Source organism: Mercenaria mercenaria, chromosome 10, assembly GCF_021730395.1.
Source record: "Mercenaria mercenaria strain notata chromosome 10, MADL_Memer_1, whole genome shotgun sequence".
Lineage (NCBI taxonomy): Eukaryota > Metazoa > Mollusca > Bivalvia > Venerida > Veneridae > Mercenaria > Mercenaria mercenaria.
In genome coordinates this window covers 14124394-14150399 of record NC_069370.1, presented here as the reverse complement: position 1 = coordinate 14150399, position 26006 = coordinate 14124394, and the positions used below count along the sequence as shown (strand labels likewise).

The following is a 26006-nucleotide window of genomic DNA, read 5'->3' as shown; positions in this document are numbered from 1 at the left end:
AGTGTTATTGGACCTTTAAAAAAGAAAACAATCATGTTTAGATAATATGAAAAAGAGCACTGCCTCAATCGGGAATCCATCCGACTTCAACTCATCCCATACCATTTGAAAAGAACTGTCAATTAAGGCAAGGACCGGTAAATCATTTCAGGATATAGTTTCATACATTTGCATAACTAGGCAAAAACAAAAGGTCATGCATTATCACCTGATGTTTTTTAATATAATATAAACAGTTTCATCAAACAAGTTCAAGCTATTGCATTATCCATTTTTTGTACACTTATTGAAATAATTTTACGAACGTTCTGGCGGGCGGACTTTAAGTCACCTAACAGAAGTTTAAGTCACATAATAAGAATTAGGGAATTGATTATGTATTGTCTCCGGTAATAACATAAGCACTAAACCATTCGTATTAAAGCATGGACAGACAGACGGATGGAAGTAGTAAAACTATAAAACCCTCTGGTTAAACAGGTAGAGACAAATACTAATTTTATTAGATTTATTGTACACGTATTAATTAAAAAAACATCCTCGAAAATAAATTGTCTAGATACATTTTGTTTCAAGAATATAATTGATAAATACAAAAAATATATAATTACTCATCTGTTAGAAATAACAAAGAAGTATAAAATTTTAATAACTCTCCGGAAAAAATAATAAAAACATTCCCAATATCAGACGTCTATAAAATATTGGACCTGTTTTTGCCATGATTAGTAAAATGATATAAAACATATGGTCAAGATAAGGTCAAACAGCAGCCAATTAATGAGAGGATGTCGGTCTGCACAGCAGGCCATGGAGATTTATGGGATATTAACAGTTACAGATTATTTGCCTAGCTGATAAGCCCCTGCTTGATTTCAGTAACCTTCTCTGACATATTGGTAGACATGAACACACTTATGTTGACCATGATTAAGTAATTATATATAACCTATAAAAAAGTCATATAAATTTGTACAAGCACCCAATGCAGTCCAAAATCTTATGATCAGTATCATTTAGGAGCCCTGAACTAGTCCTATAAAAACGATTTTGAACATGTCTGAATTATATTGAACCCGCACGTTACTTGTTATTTATTCGGCCGCGAATAAGTAACAAATGAAATACCACCACATGAATACGTAAATCGAACAGACTTATGTTGAGTATGATTTCGATAGCTATAACAAGTCATATAAATTTGGTTCTGAACATGTCTGAATCATATCAAATCCGTACGTACCTTATTACTTATTTGTGCACGAATAAGTAAAAATATACTAGCACAGACGAATGCAATCTTAGTTCACATACTGAATAAATCAACAAGTCTAAATGATTTGAACATGTCTGAATTATATTGAACCCGCACGTTACTTGTTACTTATTCGGCCGCGAATAAGTAACAGATGAATTACCACCAGATTAATCCGTAAACCGAACACACTTATGTTGAGTATGATTCAGTCAGCTATAACAAGTCATTTAAAATGACTTCTGAACATGTCTGAATTAGATTCAACCCGTACGTTACTTATTACTTATTTGTGCACAAATAAGTAAAACATATACTACCACCAGATGTAGTGCCAAATCTTATGTTCAGCATGATTGACTAACCCTCAACAAGTCCTATAAAACTGATTTTGAACTTGTCTGAATTATATTGAACCCGCAAGTTTCTTGTTACTTATTCGGCCGCGAATAAGTAACAGAAGAATTACCACAAGATGAAGTCGCAAATCGAACATACTTATGTCGCGTGTGATTGAGTAAGCTATAACAAGTTGACTAGCTCCCAACAATTCCTATAAAACCAATTTTGAACATGTCTGAATAATATTGAACCCGCACGTTACTTGTTACTTATTCGGCCGCGAATAAGTAACAGAAGAATTACCACAAGATGAAGTCGCAAATCGAACATACATATGTAGAGTATGAATGAGTAAGCTATAGCAAGTTATATAAATTTAGTTCTGAACATGTCTGAATTATATCAAACCCGTACTTTACTTATTACTTATTTGTGCACGAATAAGTAAAACATGCATTTGCACTAGATGCAGTGCCAAATCTTATGTTCAGCAGGATTGACTAACCCTCAACAAGTCCTATCAAACCGATTTTGAACATGTCTAAATAATAATGAAACCCGCACGTTACTTGTTACTTATTCGGCCGCGAATAAGTAACAGAAGAATTACCACAAGATGAAGTCGCAAATCGAACATACTTATGTCGAGTGTGATTGAGTAAGCTATAACAAGTCATATAAATTTGGTTCTGAACATGTCTGAATTATATTAAACCCATACGTTACTTATTACTTATTTGTGCACGAATAAGTAAAACATGCACTAGCACTAGATGCAGTGCCAAATCTTATGTTCAGCATGATTGACTAACTCCCAACAAGTCCTATAAAACCGATTTTGAACATGTCTGAATTATATTGAACCCGCAAGTTTCTTGTTACTTATTCGGCCGCGAATAAGTAACAGAAGAATTACCACAAGATGAAGTCGCAAATCGAACATACTTATGTCGAGTGTGATTGAGTAAGCTATAACAAGTCATATAAATTTGGTTCTGAACATGTCTGAATTATATTAAACCCATACGTTACTTATTACTTATTTGTGCACGAATAAGTAAAACATGCACTAGCACTAGATGCAGTGCCAAATCTTATGTTCAGCATGATTGACTAGCTCCCAACAATTCCTATAAAACCGATTTTGAACATGTCTGAATTATATTGAACCCGCAAGTTTCTTGTTACTTATTCGGCCGCGAATAAGTAACAGAAGAATTACCACAAGATGAAGTCGCAAATCGAACATACATATGTAGAGTATGATTGAGTAAGCTATAGCAAGTCATATAAATTTGGTTCTGAACATGTCTGAATTATATTAAACCCGTACTTTACTTATTACTTATTTGTGCACGAATAAGTAAAACATGCATTTGCACTAGATGCAGTGCCAAATCTTATGTTCAGCATGATTGACTAGCTCCCAACAAGTCCTATAAAACCGATTTTGAACATGTCTGAATAATATTGAACCCGCAAGTTTCTTGTTACTTATTCGGCCGCGAATAAGTAACAGAAGAATTACCACAAGATGAAGTCGCAAATCGAACATACTTATGTCGAGTGTGATTGAGTAAGCTATAACAAGTCATATAAATTTGGTTCTGAACATGTCTGAATTATATTAAACCCATACTTTACTTATTACTTATTTGTGCACGAATAAGTAAAACATGCATTTGCACTAGATGCAGTCCCAAATCTTATGTTCAGCATGATTGACTAGCTCCCAACAAGTCCTATAAAACCGATTTTGAACATGTCTGAATAATATTGAACCCGCACGTTACTTGTTACTTATTCGGCCGCGAATAGGTAACAGAAGAATTACCACAAAATGAAGTCGCAAATCGAACATACTTATTCGAACTTCCTTATTTGAGTTTTTTCATTTCTCGAGAAAACAATATGACATATTCAGAAATTTGTAGGTCTTAAAGTGAAATAACATGCTGGAGAATATAGTAACGCATGACATTATTTGTTTTAAATTTGTCTGTTACTTTTCGACGTTGAATAAGGATAAGTAACAAAATGATCCAGATACTTATTCCTATTCGCTTATCTTTCCGAGAAAAGTATGCATGTTCAGAACAGTTTATAGGTTTAACAGTAGTATTTAAATCATGTTGAAGAAATGGTGAACGAGGTGAATTATATGTAATTCATTAGTCTGTTACTTATTCGCGATTGAATAAGGAATAAGTAACAAAATGATCCAGTTACTATATTCTTATTCGAATTTATCATTCTGGAGAAAAGATATACAATGTCATAACATTTGTAGGTTTACATGAATTTATATCATGTTAAAAATGGTGAACAGTGAGACTTTATTGGTATTAACTTGCTTTACTTATTCGCGTTTGAAAGAATAAGTAACAAAATATGGCCAGTTACTTATTCCTTATTCGAGTCTTTATTCTCGAGAAAACAAATGACTGTATTCAGAACACTAGTAGTCTATAAGTAAAATTTAATCATGCTGGGGAAATAGTGAACCGATGACACTTATTTGTTGTAAATTTGTTTACTTATTCGCGTTTGAATAGGAATAAGTAACAAATGAATTCCCATAAATTATTTCTTATTCGACTTGGCGATATAGATATGAGATGTGTTCAGAACGTTTTTGAGAGATTAACTTTATTGTGTAAGTTCTGTTACTTATTCGATTTGAATAGAATAAATACCAAAAGTACTATTACTTATTCTTGATTCGAAAGGAATAAGTAAAAAAAGCTACCTAGTTACATATTCTTATTCGAAAAAGGAATAGGAATAGTAACCAACATTTCTCATGAAAAAACAGCATGAAAGTATAGAAGTTAATAGTTATCTAAGTATGAATTCAGTGATGATACTGTCATTGGCAAATATACAACGAAGGCTGTTATATAAATATATACAAGAGGATCATAGTGGCCCTATATCCTTCTCCTGAGTAACTAAACATGTTACGTACTTCAGTACAAATAATTTTGATGGAATGAAACACATGAAATACCTCTGTTCTTTATCATCTACCATTCACTTTTGCACTACATAACTTTGCTTTAGATTTCGGTAGTACGACTCTAGAAATTTGTTTCCTGTAGAGTACAGTCTTTCTATGATTTGATCTTGATTTCGGCCTCAGATGACCCGGTTTCAAATTGATTTGATATAGATTTTATATTTTCTCAAAAATTCTGACCAGATTAGATTGCTTGAGAATAAGGAATAAGGGGTCTCTAGTGTATATGAAAATATAGCGCAAATCGAAGATTAAAAGAACTGCCACATATTATTTTTCAATTTTACCCAGACTGACAATATTTCCCTTTGATTTCTTTTTTATAAATGAAGAATATGTTGATATGGCCTGTGTCCATCCGCCTCCCTACCAGTAGTGAACAATTATGTACAACATAGAGTACCTTAATATTCTGTTACATGTTTGACAACAATCTGTGTGTGGCATTCTACAGTGGTACTTCCGGCTCTCGTATATACCGATGTGTCTGTCCTCTGGGTAGAAGTCGCGCAGGTATTTGCAGTCATAATGTGTACCAAGAAGTTCAACTCCCGTGCCGTCTTTATCTCGAGTATTGCACGCCGCCTCTAGAATCAGAGAAACATTAGATTCAACCCAGATAAATAATTTGAAAATACGAAGAAGATACACCCGACGGATACAGAAAAAGAGAAGAAAGACTGGCCTTTAAATATTACATAAACACACAAACAGTACTATTGAATTTATCATTCCCTTGGTAAAAAAGGAAATATCTAATCTAATATAGTCAGCATCAAATGTACTTTTTGTTACTCATCACGCGCTATTTCTCCACGTTTGTTTGTTTGTTTGCTTTGGGTTTAACGCCATTTTTCAACACTTTTTGAGTCATGTAACGGCGGGTAGTTAACCTAACCAGTGTTCCTGGATTCTCAACCAGTATAAACCTGTTCTCCGCAAGTAACTGCCAACTTCCCCACATGAAGCAGAGGTGGGGGACTAATGATTCCAGACACAATGTCGTTTATCAAATGGTCACGGAGAACATACGCCCCGCCCGAGGATCGAACTCACGACCCCGAGATCCGTAGACCAACGCTCTTACCTACTGAGCTAAGCGGGCGGTTATTTCTCCACGAGAGGCCAACTTAAAACTATCAGTCGACATAATAAAATCCACCTAAAACTTTAGTATCATAAATGTAATTGTCGATTAGTTGTTAAGCCTGATAAAATTCTGTTGAATATGTTATAGTCTTTCTTACTTTTAAAGTTTATCAATTTAAAGCTTAGATGTCAATATTGTAATTCTTAAAGACAAAACAGTAGAAGAAAGGACAGACACAATTTTTAACGTCTCCTTTTCAATAGTAAACACGCATATAATTATTCAAATATTCCGGTCGTGATCTTTATCATTAAGGCAGTAAAACCATAAAGATTATATCACCCCAGACGTTTCAGTTTTTTGTTCTATTCAAATATTCATACTAGCTTCTCGGGTTTCAGTCTTGGCTAGCATGCAAAAGATTAATGCGTTTGTTTGCACAATTTTCAAATCCATTTTGACATCAAAACCCAGATTTGTTCAAGTTTTAGAATTCTTTTCTTCTACAACATTGTAGTTTTAGTAAACATTATTATCTTTTGTATTACTTTTTTGTTAGGCCACACCAAACTGAAAAGTTGTTCATCGGATATTTTTTGCCAAAAAAAAGTTGAGGCAGCGATCGAAAAAATAATTCAAATATTTGTTTTTGTTTTTGAAAAAAATCAGGAGCGAGCGAAGAGCGAAGAAATACATTTGTCTTGTTTTGGCTTAAATTGCGATTAACAAATAAAAACCTGAAAATAGAAAGTAAAGTTCTTTTACAGTTATAGGTTATCAGATTTGTATCGGGAAATATGCACGAGTTCTTCAGCGGAAATATTGCGCGACTTAAGGAGCGCAATATTCTTCCGCTGAAACTAGTGCAAATTGATAAAATAGAACAGGTGGAAACTTCACAGGTCGCTCAACACGACAAAAACGAAAATGTTGCAGGCTCGGTTTGATCGAGCCTGTTCATGGACGGTAGTGGAAATGCATGCTACCGTCAACGCCCTCTAGCCTCGGGTTGGGCAGAACTCAACATTTACACATGCTAAAAGTACAAAAAACAATTTAGAGATATCCGCAGATGATTTCAAACGGCGGTGCACATGGAATCTTCAATGATACACGTGTTGAGGCGTGTAATTCCATGAAAAACGGCGTTTGGCCCCAGTTAAAGCAATGGGTTTGCCCCAAACGAGAAAACAATGTGCAGAACTAAACAAACTGGAATTTAGCAAGGGGATCTTAGGCTATAGAGCCTGCATATCACAGGAACTGTCAAAAGACAAAATTAAAAAGCAGACACCATGCCCAAGGGGTTGTTATAAAATACCCAAGGCTATGAAAGCGGCAGTATTGGAACCACCCAGGCCGAAATGGTCTTGCTGAGAAACTAAACAGTACCAATAACACGACATAAAAGTCGTGCTGAACGATCTAATAAGTTGTTCATCGGATTTTCGTTATGAAAAAATCGAGGCGATGAACGAAAAAATAATTTAAATATTTTTTTTTTTTTTTTTTAGGTATTTGAGAAAAGCGAGCGAAGAGCGAAGAAATACACTTGTCTTCATTTGGCTCCCGACTGACTAACAAAAACCTTAAAATAGAATGTATAGATCTTTTAAATTAAGAAGTAAGTCCCAATGGATTGTGAAAATCTGAACTGCAGACGCACAACAAAACAATTTCATGAAAAAGGTAATAACATTGTCACACAGTACACAGTAATCAAATAATCCACGCTTTTGAAAATGCTCTTAGAAAATATGTAATAAACAACAATGCATAACCTTACACCCTACTTATCACATACATAATTATGTGACTTGAATATTTACTGCTATGAAAATGTAGCATTTTTAGCTGAATTTACAAAGATTTTGATAAATCAAATACCTCCATGATGGCCCTATATTGCTCACCTGAGTACGATTGCTCTTAATGATAAGATTAAGTTTTGAAATAGATCACATGATAGTTATACACATAAAATATCATCAGGATAAATGTTTTCTTGTAACAGTCCCTTTTGACCTATGGGTCACGTACTAATCAGGGCCAATTTCCATACCAATTTTGAGGGCCATAGGCTCAAATGTGCATTTTTGTACTAGCATGACTATTCCTTACCCTGGAAGACTTAAATAACATTTAAAACCAATCTCATTAGAAGCTGCTTACGTATATTCATTTACATAAAACGTAAAGGGAGGTAATTTTGTCATAAATTCAGTCAATAAATGTCCAAACATATTGTACAAGTCAATGGGATGGCATAAATGAAATTTCAGATCAGTATCTTGATTAGTTACAGTGATATACCAATATTAATTTGAAACAAAGGGAGGTAATTTGACATGAAATCAGTCTATAGTCATCTTCTCCGATTGTCTCAGACCAACTAATGACAATAATGAAATTTCAAATGAGTCCTATAAATACTTACTGAGATAAATCCATTTTTATTAAAATCAGAGGAGGTAATCATACACTGGTATATGCATGTAGAAGATACAGAGTACAAGCCTTTACAACAATATATTAGAAAAGTAAGAAAAAGTAGAAATTTCTGACCATGGAAGACATAAATAATCTTTCACACCAATCTCATTAGAGGCTGCTAGGTATATTCATTTACATAAAAATAAAGGGAGGTAATTTGTCATAAATTCAGTCAATATGTATCTTCACTGATTGTCCAAGTCTATCTGATGGCATGAATGAAATTTCAGATCAGTATCTTCATTAGTTACGTCCATATACCCATTTTAATTTGAAATAAAGGGAGGTAATTTGACATAAAATCAATCCATAGTTATCTACCCTAATTGTCTCAGTCCAACTACTGACAATAATGAAATTTCAAACGAGTCCTATAAGTACTAACTGATACAGATCCATTTTGATTAAAATCAGGGGAGGTAATCAGATATAAAATAACTCCAGAACCTATGCCTGAATCTGACAGATTCATTGTGGAATCCAGGCATTATTGATGTTGCAGATATTTTGCATGTTTATGTCAAATCAAACCATAAAAGAAGTTTCTATATGGCTGCAAAAGCTTGAATAGCAAATTTTGGACCTGTAACGGGCCATAACTCTTGAACCAATGATGGGATCTGGCCAAGTTTCGAAAGGAACCGAGATATTATGCCAATACAAGTTGTGTGCAAGTTTGATAAAAGTCGATTGCAAAATGTTCTCTCTACCGTGTTCACAAGCCAAAAATAACAAATTTTGGCCCTTTAAGGGGCCATAACTCTTGAACTCATGATGGGATCTGGCCAGTTTTCTAAATGAACCAAGATATCATGCAAATACAAGTTGTGTGCAAGTTTTATTAATGTTGATTGCAAAATGTTGTCTCTGTCATGTCCACAAGCCAAAAATGGCAAATTTTGGCCCTTTAAAGGGGCCATAACTCTGGAACCAATGACGGGATCTGGCCAGTTTTTGAAAAGAACCGAGATATTATGCCAATACAAATTGTGTGAAAGTTTGATTAAGGTTGATTGGAAAATATGTCTCTATCGTGTCAAAGTAGTAAACTTCGGCCCTTTAAGGGGCCATAACTCTAGAATCTACGATGGGATCTGGCCAGTTTTCGAAAGGAACCGAGATATTATGCCAATATAAGTTGTGTGCAAGTTAAAATTGATTGCAAACTGTGGTCTCTATCGTGTTCACAAGAAATTGTGGACGGACGACGGTCGAAGGGTGATCACAAAAGACAGATAAGTGACATGCATCAATAAGTATTTACCCTTACCAAAATACTGTAGTTTGATGTTATCAAACAGATTAGAATGTTTTTCTTCATCCAGTTTTCAATGAAATAAATCGATTTTTGTAGCATGTAGTTTGGTAAACACTGCATAAAGGGGAAATAACTTTAATGCAACTAAATATAAGTGTTATGATTTATAATAGATTTGTGCGTAGTATGTATCTATTTTGATTAAGGTTCATTCTATCGGAAAAATAGTGGGTCTAAATAATTTAGATCGGCGGCTTTATTACTAGACAAAAGTCATAAAAAGTATACACTAATAGATTCGTCTTGGAACGAAGTATACGACTAGATAATCAAACTACGACTACGGCTCTTTCATAAGTCGTACGGCGACGAATTTGATAACAAAATTGGTCATGTTTTTTTAAAATCAAGGGCTGCTTCAAAATACATGCGGAGTCCATTTAAAATGTATTAAGGTACATTCTATAGCCAAAATATCGACATTTTAGTGCTTGTCTTTACAACCATTTTGCGAATTTGTGCTGAAGAATTACATAATTTGATGAATGAAATGCCTATTGAAAATGATTTAGCTCTCCTTTGAAGTATATATCTTGAAAAACAAATGCCATCTTGTACCCGAAAATCCGGACAGAAGACAGAAAAATATATTTTTAGGTGGTCATATTTTTTCAAAATCGATAGCTGCTACATTCAAGCATTATTCTGCCTAAAATTGTGACCAAAACGTACCTAGATAATATATCTACTTCCTGCGAGCAATCAATTTTTGAATAAATTTGATGAAAGTGCCTTTTATAGTCGATAATTTCAGATAATTTTTATTTTCTCTTTTTTTCATGCAGACATCATCATTTCACAACTAATTTGAGATAAACATGCGTATCTATGACAAAAATCCATTATATCATTACAAGGGCAATACACATAAAAGTCAGATGTGTCAATTTTATTTTTAGAAACGGTTGCAGTCACAAAGTAATTGACAAATAAAATGTAAATTTCAGCATATTTTTTCACACATAAATGTGTTAGTGCGTAGAAATGCGATCAGGCTGAGCACATGGCCTTATGGATTTCATGATTTTCGGCGCTTAACGTGAAAACAGTTAAAGCACAGGATTCACAAACATTAAATTTATGCTTAAATCTATATGCGATACATTATGCATATAATTATAATTCACGATAATATCGCATATTGAAGTAACTGGAATAAATTTGGACTATTTCCTTCGGAAGTTTACAGGACTTATCTGTCAAAAGGCCTCCCTCGTGTTTACATATTTTGACAGGTCGAGTTGTTCTGGGACTAGGAACAATGGTAAGTGCAAAGTTATATAGATTTAAATAAATTAATTATTTTTGCAACGAGTTCAAAGTAAGGTTGATTTTCAGTCGACTCTATTTCAAGATCTGAGAATGTTTTGCCTATTTTTGGGCGGAGAACATAGCATATGCATGTTTGTATCACTGCCACCATAGATTATCATTAGATCCACTGGTAGATCTACAACAAATCATTCTCAGATCTTGAAATAGAGTCGATGCAGAATTAACGCATTGTTTCATAGATAGTGAACCGATCAGAATAGACAGAATAGATCATTGTCATAGAAAAAACGTTGATGTATTTTTTGCATTCGAATTGACATAATTTGAACATAGACTGCATTTATGCCATAAAATATGTCTGATCGGACGTGCTGAATCATCGGCAAAAACCATCAACATTTCTAAAGTAACATTGATTAGAATCAAGGTCTACTGTGCATTTAATCCGTCATGTGTTTGTTTCAGATGAATGAATACCTGCACCATGAAAACAATGTCATCTGCAAACTTTTTGAACCTGTGCTGGGCGTTCACATTGACATTTCTTGTCCAACAGGAATACATGATGTCGACCAACAGTACAGCTAGGTAAATGTCAATGTTCTATATATATTCTACAATAATTTCGTAAAAATAAACAATGTCTATAAGTAAGCCAAGAAAGGACACCTCTGCATAGCTGACAAGGTCAAGGATCTGAATGAAGCATGATCATGCGCCAAAATATCAACAAATTTATACATTTATACAATGGAATGAAATAACATACAGTAGGCCTATATTACAGCGAGATGTGATTGATAAATAGTATCATAAATATTTATTTTACATGGCATGCATGAATTGTTCAACTTCATAAATCAACTGTGCTGTAGACCTACAGAATCAGCATAAAGAAATGAAGCTACATGAGTAGTTTTAAGATACATTAATCCACACTTGTCAAGATTCCATATATAATGCTGATTTCCTTATATGGGTGGCTTTCAAAATAATGAAGTTTTTTCTTCTTTTTCACCTTATTTTAATTCAGTTCAGTTTTAGAATGTGTTTTGGGGCAAATCATATCCAAATCAATGTATTCAAGAAATGTGTGCAATTTCAGATGAATGGCTCAAGCATTCTTAAAGTTATGTTAAATTATATAGCTAATTTTGTCCTCTCTGCACCAAAAGTGTGACATTTTGCATGAAGGATAGTTTTCAACTGTGTTTTACTTTTTCAAACCAAACTCAATTGTTACAGCTTTGGCTTTTCTTAAATGAAAACTAAACTCTTCACATTTAAAACAAAATACTTCTTTTCATTATCTACATTTTATTCTTACCAATAGTTCATGTCTTGTGATGGAAGCCCCTTCATAAAAAAATAGTGATACATTTAAAAGTTGAACACTACAATTTCATAACCCCATTACTTTTCTTAAGTCATAATGTTTTTCTAGGATCTTTATCCTTACAGCTTTGAAGACACCTTATGATTTTATTGTTTTATAAATCTACTTTCTCAGAATCTTCATATATGTCTATTACACCCAAAATATCCCTTGTAAGTATTCTTTAAATAAAATGGGTTTTTACTTTATTTCCCTCTAAATGGAAGTCACAATGGTTACAAAAGCAGCTTTCAGCTTCACATATTAAACCAAAGTGATGTCCCCTGTGCACCTTTTTTTGACATTCATCAGTTATCATAGCATTTATACTGTAATATGTTGTGGCAGTTCTATATTCTTAGCAGTGTTAGTTAAATGCAGGCATTACTTGATAATTAAGCATTATATAAGAATCCCAGGACAATTTAAATTTTAGTTTTTGCATTTTTCTCAAGTTTTCAGGTTTAAAAGGGGAAACATTAATTTTAATTAAAGTTTACCTACATAATGTAAATATTCAGTAGCTAGTATTGTGTAGTTGAAAGAATTTTACTTACTATGAACATATTCCATGAATATATATTTTGTTGCCATTTGTCCCCTGTGCATCTTCTTAAAATTAGTAGCATTATAAACATGTATGAATTTTACCATGCCATTTTACCATGCATGGCATTTGTCATTTTTCTACTCTGAATAAGCAGTGCATGTAAACTAAATGATTTCAATGTGTTAATTGTGTTTAAAGTCACTTATTTTTCATTTAAAGCATTGCATGTTGCGGAATTTTCATGTTTGTGTTGTGAAAATTTTCAGTTTTGTAGTTATTTTGTGGAATAAAGTAATTTTTCAATAGACTTTTGTCTTAAGATGATCACCATTAATTTTGTTTTGAACAGAAAACTAATACTTAATGAATATTACACTGATTTTTAGTATGTGTCCCTTGTGCATCTCTTAAAAATCACCAGACATTTTTTAAATTTGGAATGTGGTTTATAAACCGGCAAAATGTGAGAAAAAAAAGAGTTTTATAATAATATGTTAATTATTTTTCATTCAGCAACAACTTTTCTACGTAAAATTTTATTTTTATGTCAGATTTGTGCAGAAAGGGTGATTTTAAAAACCAAAGTCCACAAACATTTACTAAAAAAGTTTCAAACTATACACAAACACCTATTCATATATGTTGAAAAACATTTACTGTTATACATAATTCCTTGTCATAAAACACTGCAATATTTATCACCCATCTTACTGGAAATTCTCTGGACTTATGAACTGAAGGCTGTTCAAAATATTATCTGATTGGTATTTCTCAACACTTTCCCAAAGTTGTATATTTCCTTGAAATTTGAATTATTTGCTATCATAAAAATAGGTGACCACAAAAAGAAATAGGTTTGAATTTCCAACCCCAATGTCAAACTTTTGCTTCATTATTTTGAAAACCACCAATATGTTTTCTTATAGTTTATTTATATTATACTATTCTTATTTCAGATGAAGATATAAATTTATTAAAAGAAATAATGGGACAATAAATGCTAAAATTGCCAAGAAAAAGACTGCCAATTTACACACCATTTTATACAGGTAGGTGTTTAAAAGTGTTTTGAAAATAGATATGGCATTCAGCATTTATTTTACAAACTATAATATATATTATGTGCATTGTACTTTTAAATTGTTTTTAATGTGGTGTCGGAAATTTATACAGAAATCACAGTTAATTGTGAAAGAAAAATTTATGTATATATAAATGTACATGTTGGGCTTTTTTTAGTTACAGTATGGTATGGTGAACAAAATGCCTCAATGCAGCCAGTTCTGGAGGTTTGGCTAGACTATGAACAGTAGACATCAAAAGGTACAGGATAGTTTAGAGCTGCATTTATTATTTTTTTTTATGTAATTACTGTTTATCAGTTCAAATGAAACTTGGTACACAGCATGGAGTGGACAGGCACATATTGTCAGGACTATCAAATTTGATTATTTGTTTCTTCAGTTATTATGTCATTTTCTTTTTCAAATTGTCATATCATAGCTTCCTTCATACCTTTTGCATTAAAACTCTCTTTCTGCAGATTCCATCATATTCAAATGGATCATGGTATACTTCATGGCCAAGCAGCAGAATTATACACATACTATTGTGGATTTTACATCTGATGACAGTTTTCTAAAGTTATGGCCCTTTTAGAATCTTGAATTAAATGAAAGAGTTACAGTTTCTTTTCTTTTGTTCTTTATGTACTCAGCTCCTCCCCCCACTTTCTATCCAATGCCCTTAAAACTTGTAATACACTTTTACCTTAAATGTAAATTAAGGCCTTTATCTATTTTAACCTAAAATCTAAATTTGGAGTGTTATGCCCCTTTTTATAAAATAAGAATTATATTTCATCTCCTCCTACAGTTTTCATACTGTGTCACAGTGCAAAAGTAAGCTGATATGAAATTATCAACATGAAGAAGGCATGCACATATTGCAAGACTTCATTTCAGGTTTCTTTTTATTGAGTAATGTCATTTAAAATATCACAAATACCCTTGTACATTGTATATGCCTACTCACACTTTCAAACTGAACAATTCATAAGAAATTTATTATACATTATGGACATGAAGTGATCATGTGCCTATATATAGTGTTAGTTGAAAATGGAATGCATGAAGACATACAGACAAATATATATCATCTGTTTGAATTCAAAGCTGTATTTCTTAGTCTTTATTACTTGTGTAAGGTACTGTTTTTCCACTTCTTAATGACATTTTCTTGATAATGTCTGTCAGACTGATAATTTATAATTGTAAGATTTTACATTCTAAAATTTTGTGTTTTATGAACATATAAAACATGTTAAGTTTATACTAGTGTAAAAATGGCTAAATTTTTTCATTTCAGATGATCATCTGAAGGGCCAGAATTGTTTAAAGCACTGGTCAACAAAAACTGAACTATTTGATGGATCATACATCTGCAGAATGTACTACCATATTTCCAGAATCAGGGAAATAGAAATATCAAGTATTAGAGAGAAAGAAAAGTATGCATCATCATGGGCGTAGGAGCGAGTTTAACTTTGGGAGGGGGGGGGGGGCAAACCTTTTCGACCGGCAGTTTGTGTGTGTGTGAGGGGGCTGGGGGGGGGGGGGGGGGGTTAGCGGCAATATATCCTCGGTGCATTATTCGTGACAAAGCCTCAAAGCCTTGTACAGGGATTAATTGGGCCATAGGCCCCCTCAAACCTTTATGTTTTAGCAATCATTGAGTTATTCTGATGATACACATACGACTAGGCACTGAACTGTCTTAATCAGTCATATTATGTATTGTTCTAATTAAATGTGCCATTTTTTTACATTCTTCTGTTGAAGCTCTGGACATACAATCAATTAGCACTGCATTTGTCTGATTGTGGTATAAAGTTGTGAAAATATCATTTCCCTTGAATGGACAATGAAAAACAAAAAAATACATAACGTTTACATGCGTAAACAGGCTTAATAATTAGGCCTACATTGATTTTGCAGACGCTCAAAGCGGAACTGTAGTGATTGCGCTCAATGATATATTATTTTTATAAAATGTAAACAATTCTTGGCGTGGCGCGTACAGATTTCAGTACTCACACTACGGAAAGAGACAAGTCAGAATACAAGGGAAGGCCAAATGCAAATCAGAAATCAGGGTGAAAAGAATTATATGATGCTAAGTAAATGTTATATTAGACTGCAATTTATATCTGTTTATCTCTTTTCCAAAATATTCGGGGGGCCAAACTATACTTTGGGCCCCCTCTCTCCTAGCTCGGGGGGGGGGGGGGGGGGGGGGGGGGGGCTGGCCCCCGCTGCCCCCCCCCCGCCCCTGCTCATACGCTTATGATCATGTATGAAGAACTGCCTAAGAATAATTTGCAAAATACATTGAAATCTAACAATTGCTAATTGCATAAGGAAGTTAAGAAAGGTGTAATCTTCTGGAAAATATGTGTCCAGTGCAACATTTCTTTTCCAATTTTGTGAGCATAATTCTATATAAAAATTGCAACATGGCTACAGGGATAATACAAAAGGTTTAATCTTATTTCCAAACACATTGGAGGAATCAGAGAAGAAATATCAAGAATTAGGGAAAAAGATATAATTGTCATGAATGAACACTTGCTTTTTATTAATTTACAAAATACTTTTTATCCTCACAACTGTCAATGATATTATGAATATGGAAGTTAAAAGTGTGGACTTTGATTAATCTTCAACTTCTCTGAGCATAGTTCTACATAAAAATTGTAACTTTATAAAATAGTCTTGTAGAAAAAGTGTAAGACTTTCATACTTGTTTTATAGAAAATGTTTCTGGATATTTCAATGTAAGTTTGCTAGACCCAGACCGCACTTAGATGCCAAAGGTTAAAAGGGTCTGTTCCTGTCTGGTCAATAACTGCCATACATAAAGGGATTTTGGAATTACTCGGCATAAATGTTTACCATAAAGAGACAACGTGTTATGCGCAAGACCCAAACCCTTGCTCCAAGGTCAAGGTCACACTTAGAGGTCAAAGGTTAATAGAGTCTTTTTGGTGTCTGGTCAATAACTCTGCGATCCATGAAACTACTTTTAGATGACTTGGCATAAATGTTCACCATAATGAAACCAGGTGTCAAGCCCAAGACCAAGACCCCTAGCTGGAAGGTCACACTTGGAGGCCAAAGGTCAAACTTTGTCCTAGCATTTCTTGTTCATGCATGGAGGGATTTTGATGTACAATGGCAAACATGTTCATCATCATGACTCATGAGATTGTGTGTCATGAGCAAGAACCAGGCCCCTGAGCCTTTGCTGTTACTATAAATAGCTATTACTGTAAACTTCTATTCTATTAACACTTATCATGCTGAACATGAGTTATTCTGTCTTTGCGACCAGTGTAGATCATGATCAGCCTGCACATCCATGCAGTCTGATGATGATCAGCACTGTTCGCCATTCAATCAGTATATTTTTGGTAAGCATCCCGTTTAACAGTTAATGGTACTGTCCAAATTGAAAAATGGACAAGTTCATTATAGAAATTCAGCAGGGTAAGAGTTCATTATTGAAATTCAGCAGGGTAAGGGTTAATATTAGCCCTAGAAGAAAATTGGGACTACTCTTCTGTAGTACAACACGCATGTTACATCCAATTTTTGATGTTTTTTGACGTAAGGCTACCTGATAAGTACTTTTGTGTGGACTTTATTTTTTTCAGATTAACTTCTCTTTGTTGTCACTATAAACAATATATAGACAACTTTTTATAATTGACCGTAGGGAGAAATCAAGACCATTTTTAGCTCCACTATTCGGAGAATAGTGGGGCTATACTACTCGCCCCGGCGTCGGCGTCGGCGTTACCCTTCTTGGTTAAAGTTTTTCGGCAAACTTTGCTTTTCTGTCATATCTTTGGTACCATTGCTTGTATCATACTGTAACTTCACATAAACATTGTCATGTATACAAACAATATATGTGTAGGGGCTGAGCCTATTATACCCAAGGTCAAGGTCACCAAGGTGTTACACTTAAATTATTTTTAAGCTTAAAGTTTTCCGGCAACCTTTGTTTTTCTGTCATATCTTTGTTACTATTGCTTATATCTTACTGTAACTTCACATAAACATTGTCTAGTATACAAACAAAGTATGTTAAGGGGCTGAGCCCATTATACCTAAGGTCAAGGTCACCAAGGTGTTATACTTGTGTTATTTTTAAGGGTTAAAGTTTTTCGGCAACCTTTGTTTTGCTGTCATATCTTTGTTACTATTGCTTATATCGTACTGTAACTTCACATAAACATTGTCCAGTATACAAACAAAGTATGTATAAGGACTGAGCCCATTATACTCAAGGTCAAGGTCACCAAGGTGTTATACTTAGGTTATTTTTAAGGTTAAAGTTTTTCGGCAACCTTTGTTTTTCTGTCATATCCTTGTTAATATTGCTTATATCTTACTGTAACTTCACATAAACATTGTCTAGTATACAAACAAAGTTTGTATAGGGGCTGAGCCTATTATACCCAAGTTCAATGTCACCAAGGTGTTATACTTGGGTTATTTTTAAGGTTAAAGTCCTTTGGCAACCTTTGTTTTTTTTGTCATATCTTTGTTACTGTTGCTTATATCTTGCTGTAACTTTACATAAACATTTTCCAGTATACAAACAAAGTATGTGCAGGGCTGGGTCCATTATACCCAAGGTCAAGGCCACCAAGGTCTTACACTTAGGTTAATTTTAAGGTTAAAGTTTTTCGGCCATCTTTGTTTTTCTGTCATATCTTGTTACTTTTGCTTATATAATACTGTAAGTCCAACTTTGTCCAGCATACAAACAAAGTATGTGTAAGGGCTGGGCCCATTATACCCAAGGTCAAGGTCACCAAGGATTTATACTTAGAATTATTTTCATGTTGTTTTTTTCCGAAAGCTTTGTTTATAGACATATCTTTGGTATTTTAAAAGATAATGACTTGAAATTAAAAGTATTTGTTTATGATCATCTGCATGTGTGGCTACATACCCCATAACTCTAATTGTGTTTTTGATGGAATTATGCCCCTTTTGTACTTGAACATTTTTGCAATCTTTGCTCTCTGAATACTACTTTAATGCAATATAAGATAAAGACTTGAAACTTTAAATGTATCTTTATTATCATCATCTGCATGTGTGGTAACAATTCCCATAACTCTGATTTGTATTTTTGACCAAATTATGCCCCTTTTATACTTAAATGTTTTACAAACTTTGTTATCTGGACATAAATTTGGTGCTATATAAGATAATGACTTGAAACTCAAAATATATCTTTATCATCATCATCTGCATGTGTTGTAACAATCCTAATAACTCAGATTTGTGTATTTGATGGAATTATCCCCCTTGGTGTATCTTCCTTTTAAAGTAGAGGTCTCTTATTCAGACATATATTCATTTTATTGTCAAATCCCCGAATAGTGGAGCGCGCTGTCTTACGGACAGCTCTTGTTCTGTGTTACTTTCAAATTTTAGGTGTATTTTAAGGTACCTCTTCTGGTAAGGAGTTTTTTGTGGACTTAAAAAATAAAAACTTTGTTAAAAAATTCTTACAGCCATTGTTTTTTAAATAATTTTTACTACCTCAGGGGCGGATATAGTATTTGGTGTAAGGGGGCGTAAAATATTTGAAGACTAGAGCAAATAGGGGCCCCGGAAAACTATGAAAATAATGGATCCATTTGGTGCATTCTGTACTTTATTTGTTATTGACAAAGGACTGGTTTTGTGACAAAATCAACACAAATAACATGCTAATTATAGTCACGTCTTATGAATTGTCAGACTTATTCTTGCGCGAGTATCTCTGAATTTCTTAGCTGTTCGTTTTTTGAGGATTTTCATGGGGAGGGTTTAACTAGGACTAAAATAAAAAGTTTTTTACGGAGCTCATGCAAACTGTCAGATTTTAAATGTGCCAGCATAGCGAGCGAGAAAAAAATGCATTTTCCATCAAAAAAAAAAAAAAAAAAAAAAAAACAAGTAAGACTTACCTGTGAGATAGCGTAAAAATGCATTTTTTTATGTATAACCCAGAACGAGAAAATATGCATATTTCATATTCTTCTGTCAGAATAAGACAAATTATGTACCAAAGTGTGACGAGCGAGAAAAAATATATATTTTGCAATTGTTTTACCCAGAACATAAGACAAATTACCTATGCTCCGGCGATTTTAGGGGCTGGAGCGTCCTGGTGCCCCCACCCCCTCCTCGACATCCGCTATGAATCCACTAATGGTAATACTTCAGTCTGTACGCATAAATGATTACTTATGACTTATGATTATTTATTTAAACTTGATGGAGTTTTATTGTACAAAACCGGCGTCGTTTTGGAGTTTAAGTATGCCAGCATCTTAAGCCTGACAACAGAACAACTTCATAATCTCTGCCGACGTCGTTGATAAGCTTAAATGTTGTAAAACTTTGCTAGATCCCTCTTCCGACATCGACCTTAAAGGCCTTTATCATACTTAAGGGCGGGTCCGGATCTAGCCTGGGAATCCAGTCTGACAATTTCTAACCATTTCTCTACCTGCAAATTGACACTATCAGAAACTCGAATGAATGCCAATTAACATTAATTAGCACAATTTAAGTTGGATCTTTAATGTAGGTAAGATTTCTTCTGACAATTTTTGTCAACGGCTTCCCGGGCTAGTCCGGATCCAGAAATACCTTTATTTGATGCAGTGAGGCAACAGTTTAGAAAGAATGTGTCACCAGCGAGACACATAGCTCCCAGCGTGAGTAGGAGTCAGGGTGTTCTCCTCCTGCAAAAGTTTGAAATATAGTTATGTAATGGTGGCATCTGATAGATTTTTGGTCTGAATTTTGAGAAAATATGTTTAGTATACAGCATCTTCTGTGTATTACTGTGCTATTTGCGATAAAAAGGATGAAAGTGACGACAAGAAAAGTAATCAATGATGACCGTTTTATTTTTCAGTATAACAAATTCATGCATGTTCTCACAAATAAAATTGTTATGTATATGAGCAAGACACAATAATACGTAGACAGTTGTGCTACAAAAGGAAGCAAACTCTTCCCCTTATCGGTATAGTTTGACAATATTCCTTCACGGAGGTTGCAAAGCGAACTGGAATGACGTCGACAAAAATGTTTCATTCAATAATTTATAATAACGACGGGTCAATAATCTTATTAAGGAAAAATCTATAGAAGTTAAACAACTGAACAAGAAACAAATGCGCATGTCTACATAATGTTTATGATGCTTAACAAGTTTTATTTGAAATGAAGAGAAGGAAACTACATTGTAGTTGTCATTTGTCGTTAAAGAAGGGCCACAACTCCAGACAAAATAATCGATCATAAAAGTCAGGGCAACATGTACATATTCATTCCATGCTTCTGATGTATACCTAGTTTCAATTCAGTTGGATGGATCTGTTCGACTTAAGTTCACGAGTTCACGATGTGATGAATTAGTTCAAGATCAAATAGGACAACAACTCCAGCAAAAACAACAACAAGAATTTGTAACAGAGTTAGCAACGTCCCCTGCCTAAGGACATTTTCATCATACATACTGTATGCCAAGACAGCATCTTGGCACGAACGAAACAAAACAAGAGTGCCAGGATGTTAAATATATGCTCGTCAGGTAGATGATATAATAAAACATTTTCTGTACAAAACTATAAGTTTGGTAGACAGAAAGCCAAAACAATGACATATCCAATTCTAACAACCAGGATAAAAAGTTTCAAGAATGATCGTTTTATATAGCAGCAACAAAGGGAAGTAAGTTTTGATTTCTAAGTCCACAAAAAACTCCTTACCAGGAAGAGGTACCTTAAAATACACCTAAAATTTGAAAGTAACACGGAAAAATGGTCTTAATTTTTTCCCTACGGTCAATTACAAAAAGTTGTCATATATATATATATATATATATACTGTTTATAGTGACAACAAAGAGAAGTTAATCTGAAAAATATCTAAGTCCACACAAAAGTACTTATCAGGTAGCTTTAGGTCAAAATACATAAAAAACTGGATGTAACATGCGTGTTGTACTACAGAAAAGTAGTCCCTATTTTCTCCTAGGGCTAATATTAACCCTTACCCTGCTGAATTTCTATAATGAACTTGTCCATTTTTGAATTTGGACAGTACCATTAACTGTTAAAAGGGATGCTTACCAAAAATATACTGATTGAATGGCGAACAGTGCTGATCATCATCAGACTGCATGGATGTGCAGGCTGATCAAGATCTACACATTTTGCCATTGTACATCAAAATCCCTCCATGCATGAACAAGAAATGCTACGGACAAAGTCATTTTTGTATCTGACCTTTGGCCTGTAAGTGTGACCTTCGAGCTAGGGGTCTTGGTCTTGGGCATGACACCTCGTTTCATTATGGTGAACATTTATGCCAAGTTATTTAAAAGTCATGGATCGCAGAGTTACTGACCAGACACCAAAACGACTCTATTAACCTTTGACCTCTAAGTGTGACCTTGACCTTGGAGCAAGGGTTTGGGTCATGCGCATAACACGTTGTCTCTTTATGGTGAACATTTATGCCGAGTAATTCCAAAATCCCTTTATGTATGGCAGTTATTGACCAGACAGAAACAGACCCTTTTAACCTTTGACATCTAAGTATAACCCTGACTTAGGAGCTAGTGGTCTGGGTCTAGCAAACTTACATTGAAACATCCAGAAACATTTTCTATAAAACATGTATGAAAGTCTTACACTTTTTCTACAAGACTATTTTATAAAGTTACAATTTTTATGTAGAACTATGCTCAGAGAAGTTGAAGATTAATCAAAGTCCACACTTTTAACTTCCATATTCATAATATCATTAACAGTTGTGAGGATAAAAAGTATTTTGTAAATTAATAAAAAGCAAGTTCTTCATTCATAACAATTACTTCATTTTTCTCTAATTCTTGATATTTCTTCTCTGATTCCTCCAATGTGTTTGGAAATAAGATTGAACCTTTTGTATTATCCCTGTAGCCATGTTGCAATTTTTATATAGAATTATGCTCACAAAATTGAAAAAGAAATGCTGCACTGGACACATATTTTCCAGAAGAGTACAGCTTTCTTAACTTCCATATGCATTATGCAATTAGCAATTGTTAGATTTCAATGTATTTTGCAAATTATTCTTAGGCAGTTCTTCATACATGATGCATACTTTTGTTTCTCTCTAATACTTGATATTTCTATTTCTCTGATTTTCGAAATATGGTAGTATATTCTGCACATGTATGATCCATCAGATAGTTCAGTTTTTGTTGACCAGGGCTTTAAACAATTCTGGCCCTTCAGATGATCATCTATATTGGAAAAATTTAGCCATTTTTACACTAGTATAAACTTTACATGTTTCATATGTTCATAAAACACAAAATTTTAGAATGTAAAATCTTACAATTATAATATTATCAGTCTGACAGACATTATCAAGAAAATGTCATTAAGAAGTGGAAAAACAGTACCTTACACAAGTAATAAAGACTAAGAAATACAGCTTTGAATTCAAACAGATGATATATATTTGTCTGTATGTCTTCATGCATTCCATTTTCAACTAACACTATATATAGGCACATGGTCACTTCATGACCATAATGTATATTAAATTTCTTATGAACTGTTTGAAACTGCGAGTAGGCATACACAGTATACAAGTGTATTTGTGATATTTTAAAGGACATCACTTAATAAATAGTAACATGAAATGAAGTCTTGCAATATGTGCATGCCTTCTTCATGTTGATAATTTCATATCAACTTACTTTTGCACTGCGCATAGTATGAAAACTGTAGGAGATGAAATATAGTTCTTATAATATAAAAAGGGGCATAACACTCCAAATTTAGACTTTAGGCTAAAATAGATAAAGGCTTTAATTTACATTTAAGGTAAAGGTGTATTACAAGTTTCAAGGGTATTGGATAGAAAGTTGGGGAAGAGCTGAGTACATAAAGAACAAAAGAAAAGAAACTGTTACTGTTTCATTTAATTAAGATTCTAAAACGACCATAACTTTAGAAAACTGTCATCAGATGTAAAATCCACTAGAGTATGTGTATAATTCTGCTGCTTGGCCATGAAGTATACCATGATCCATTTGAATATGATGGAATCTGCAGAAAGAGAGTTTTAATGCAAAAGGTATGAAGGAAGCTATGATATGACAATTTGAAAAAGAAAATGACATAATAACTGAAGAAACAATCAAATTTGATAGTCCTGACAATATGTGCATGTCCACTTCATGCTGATGTGCTAAGTTTCATTTGAACTGATAAATAGTAATAACATAATTTTTTAATAACTGCAGCTCTAAACTATCCTGTACCTTTTGATGTCTACTATTCATAGTCTAGTTAAAGCTCCAGAACTGGCTGCATTGAGGCATTTTGTTCACCATATCATACTGTAACTAAAAAATAAGCCCAACATGTACATGTATATATACATAAACTTTTCTTTCACAATTAACTGTGATTTCTCTATAAATTTCTGACACTGTACACTGTACATAATTCTAAAATCAGTCATTATAGTTTGTAAAGTAAGTGCTGAATGCCATATCTATTTTCAAAACACTTTTAAACACCCACCTGTATAAAATGGTGTGTAAATTGGCAGTCTTCTTCTTGGCAATTTTAGCATTCACTGTCCCATTATTTCTTTGAATAAATTTATATCTTCATCTGAAATAAGTACAGTACAGTATAAAAACACTATGAGGAAACATACTGGTGGTTTTCAAAATAATGAAGCAAAAGTGTGACATAGAGGTTGGAAATTCAAACTTATTTCTTTTGGTGGTCACCTGTTTTTTATGATAGCAAATAATTCAAATTTCAAGGAAATATACAACTTTGGGAAAGTGTTGAGAAATACCAATCAGATAATATTTTGAACAGCCTTCAGTTCATAAGTTCAGATAATTTCCAGTAAGATGGGTGATAAATATTGTGTTTTATGACAAGGAAATATGTATAACAGTAAATGTTTTTCAACATATATGAATAGGTGTTTGTGTATAGTTTGAAACTTATTTAATAAATGTTTGTGGACTTTGGTTTTCAAAACCACCCTTTCTGCACAAATCTGACAAAAATAAAAATTTACTTAGAAAAGTTGTTGCTGAATGAAAAATAATTAACATATTATTATGACACCTATTTTTTTCTCACATTTTGCAAGTTTATAAACCACATTTTAAATTTCAAAAATGTCTGGTGATTTTAATTTCTAAAATTGTCAACTCAAAATTGAGTTATTTAAGAGATGCACAAGGGACACATACTAAAAATCAGTGTAATATTCATTAAGTATTAGTTTTTCTGTTCAAAACAAGATTAATGGTGATCATCTTAAAACAAAAGTCTACTGAACAATTAGTTTATTCCACAAATTAAATACAAAACTGAAAATTTTCACAACACAAACATGAAAATTCAGCAACATGTAATGCTTTAAATGAAAAATAAGTGACTTTAAAGACAATTAACACATTGAAATCATTTAGTTTACATGTACTGCTTATTCAGAGTAGAAAAATGACAAAATGCCATGCATGGTAAAATGGAATGGTAAAATTCATACATACTTTATAATGCTACTAATTTTAAGACGATGCACAGGGGACAAATGGCAGCAAAATATATATTTATGGAATATGTTCATAGTAAGTAAAACTGTTTCAACTACACAATACTCACTACTGACAATTTACATATGTAGGTAAACTTTATTTAAAATTGATGTTTCCCCTTTTAAACCTGAAAATTGCCAACTTCAGAAAAATGCAAAAAAAAAAAAAACCAACAAAAAACAAAAATAATAATAATAAATTTGAATTGTCCTGGGATTCTTATATAATGCTTAATTATCAAGTAATGCCTGCATTTAACTTACACACTGCTAAGAATATAGAACTGCCACAATATATTACAGTATAAATGCTATGATAACTGATGAATGTCAAAAAAGCTGCACGGGGGACATCACTTTGGCTTACTATGTGAAGCTGAAAGCTGCTTTTGTAACTATTGTAACTTCCATTTAGAGGGAAACAAAGTAAAAACCCATTTTATTTAAAGAATACTTACAAGGGACATATTTGGGTGTACAGACATATATGAAGATTCTGAGAAAGTTGATTTATAAAACAATAAAATCATAAGGTGTCTTCAAAACTGCAAGGATAAAGATCTTAGAAAAACATTATGA

At 33.3% G+C, this 26006-nt stretch overlaps 1 protein-coding gene and 1 long non-coding RNA gene across 4 annotated transcripts in view; one reads left to right on the top strand and one right to left on the bottom strand.

Annotated features, from left to right (window-relative positions):
• The window catches only part of LOC123561024 (uncharacterized), a 78479-nt gene that overhangs the window by 27637 nt on the left and 24836 nt on the right, over window positions 1-26006 (bottom strand). Inside the window, exons 2-3 of one of the 3 annotated variants that reach the window (XM_053552291.1) lie at window positions 20439-20533; window positions 5020-5203 (exon numbers count right to left, since the gene is read on the bottom strand). In XM_053552291.1, the coding sequence (XP_053408266.1) occupies window positions 5020-5203; window positions 20439-20496 (242 nt within the window). In that variant the 5' untranslated portion in view covers window positions 20497-20533. Of the gene's footprint in view, window positions 1-5019; window positions 5204-20438; window positions 20534-24385; window positions 24479-26006 lie in introns of all 3 variants that reach the window. The other 2 variants (XM_053552292.1, XM_053552290.1) reach the window with 2 other exon arrangements.
• On the top strand, window positions 10498-15255 carry LOC123560043 (uncharacterized). Its single transcript, XR_006688096.2, has 5 exons — window positions 10498-10781; window positions 11258-11380; window positions 13674-13766; window positions 13957-14040; window positions 15085-15255. It is a non-coding gene; the product is annotated as an uncharacterized LOC123560043 (long non-coding RNA).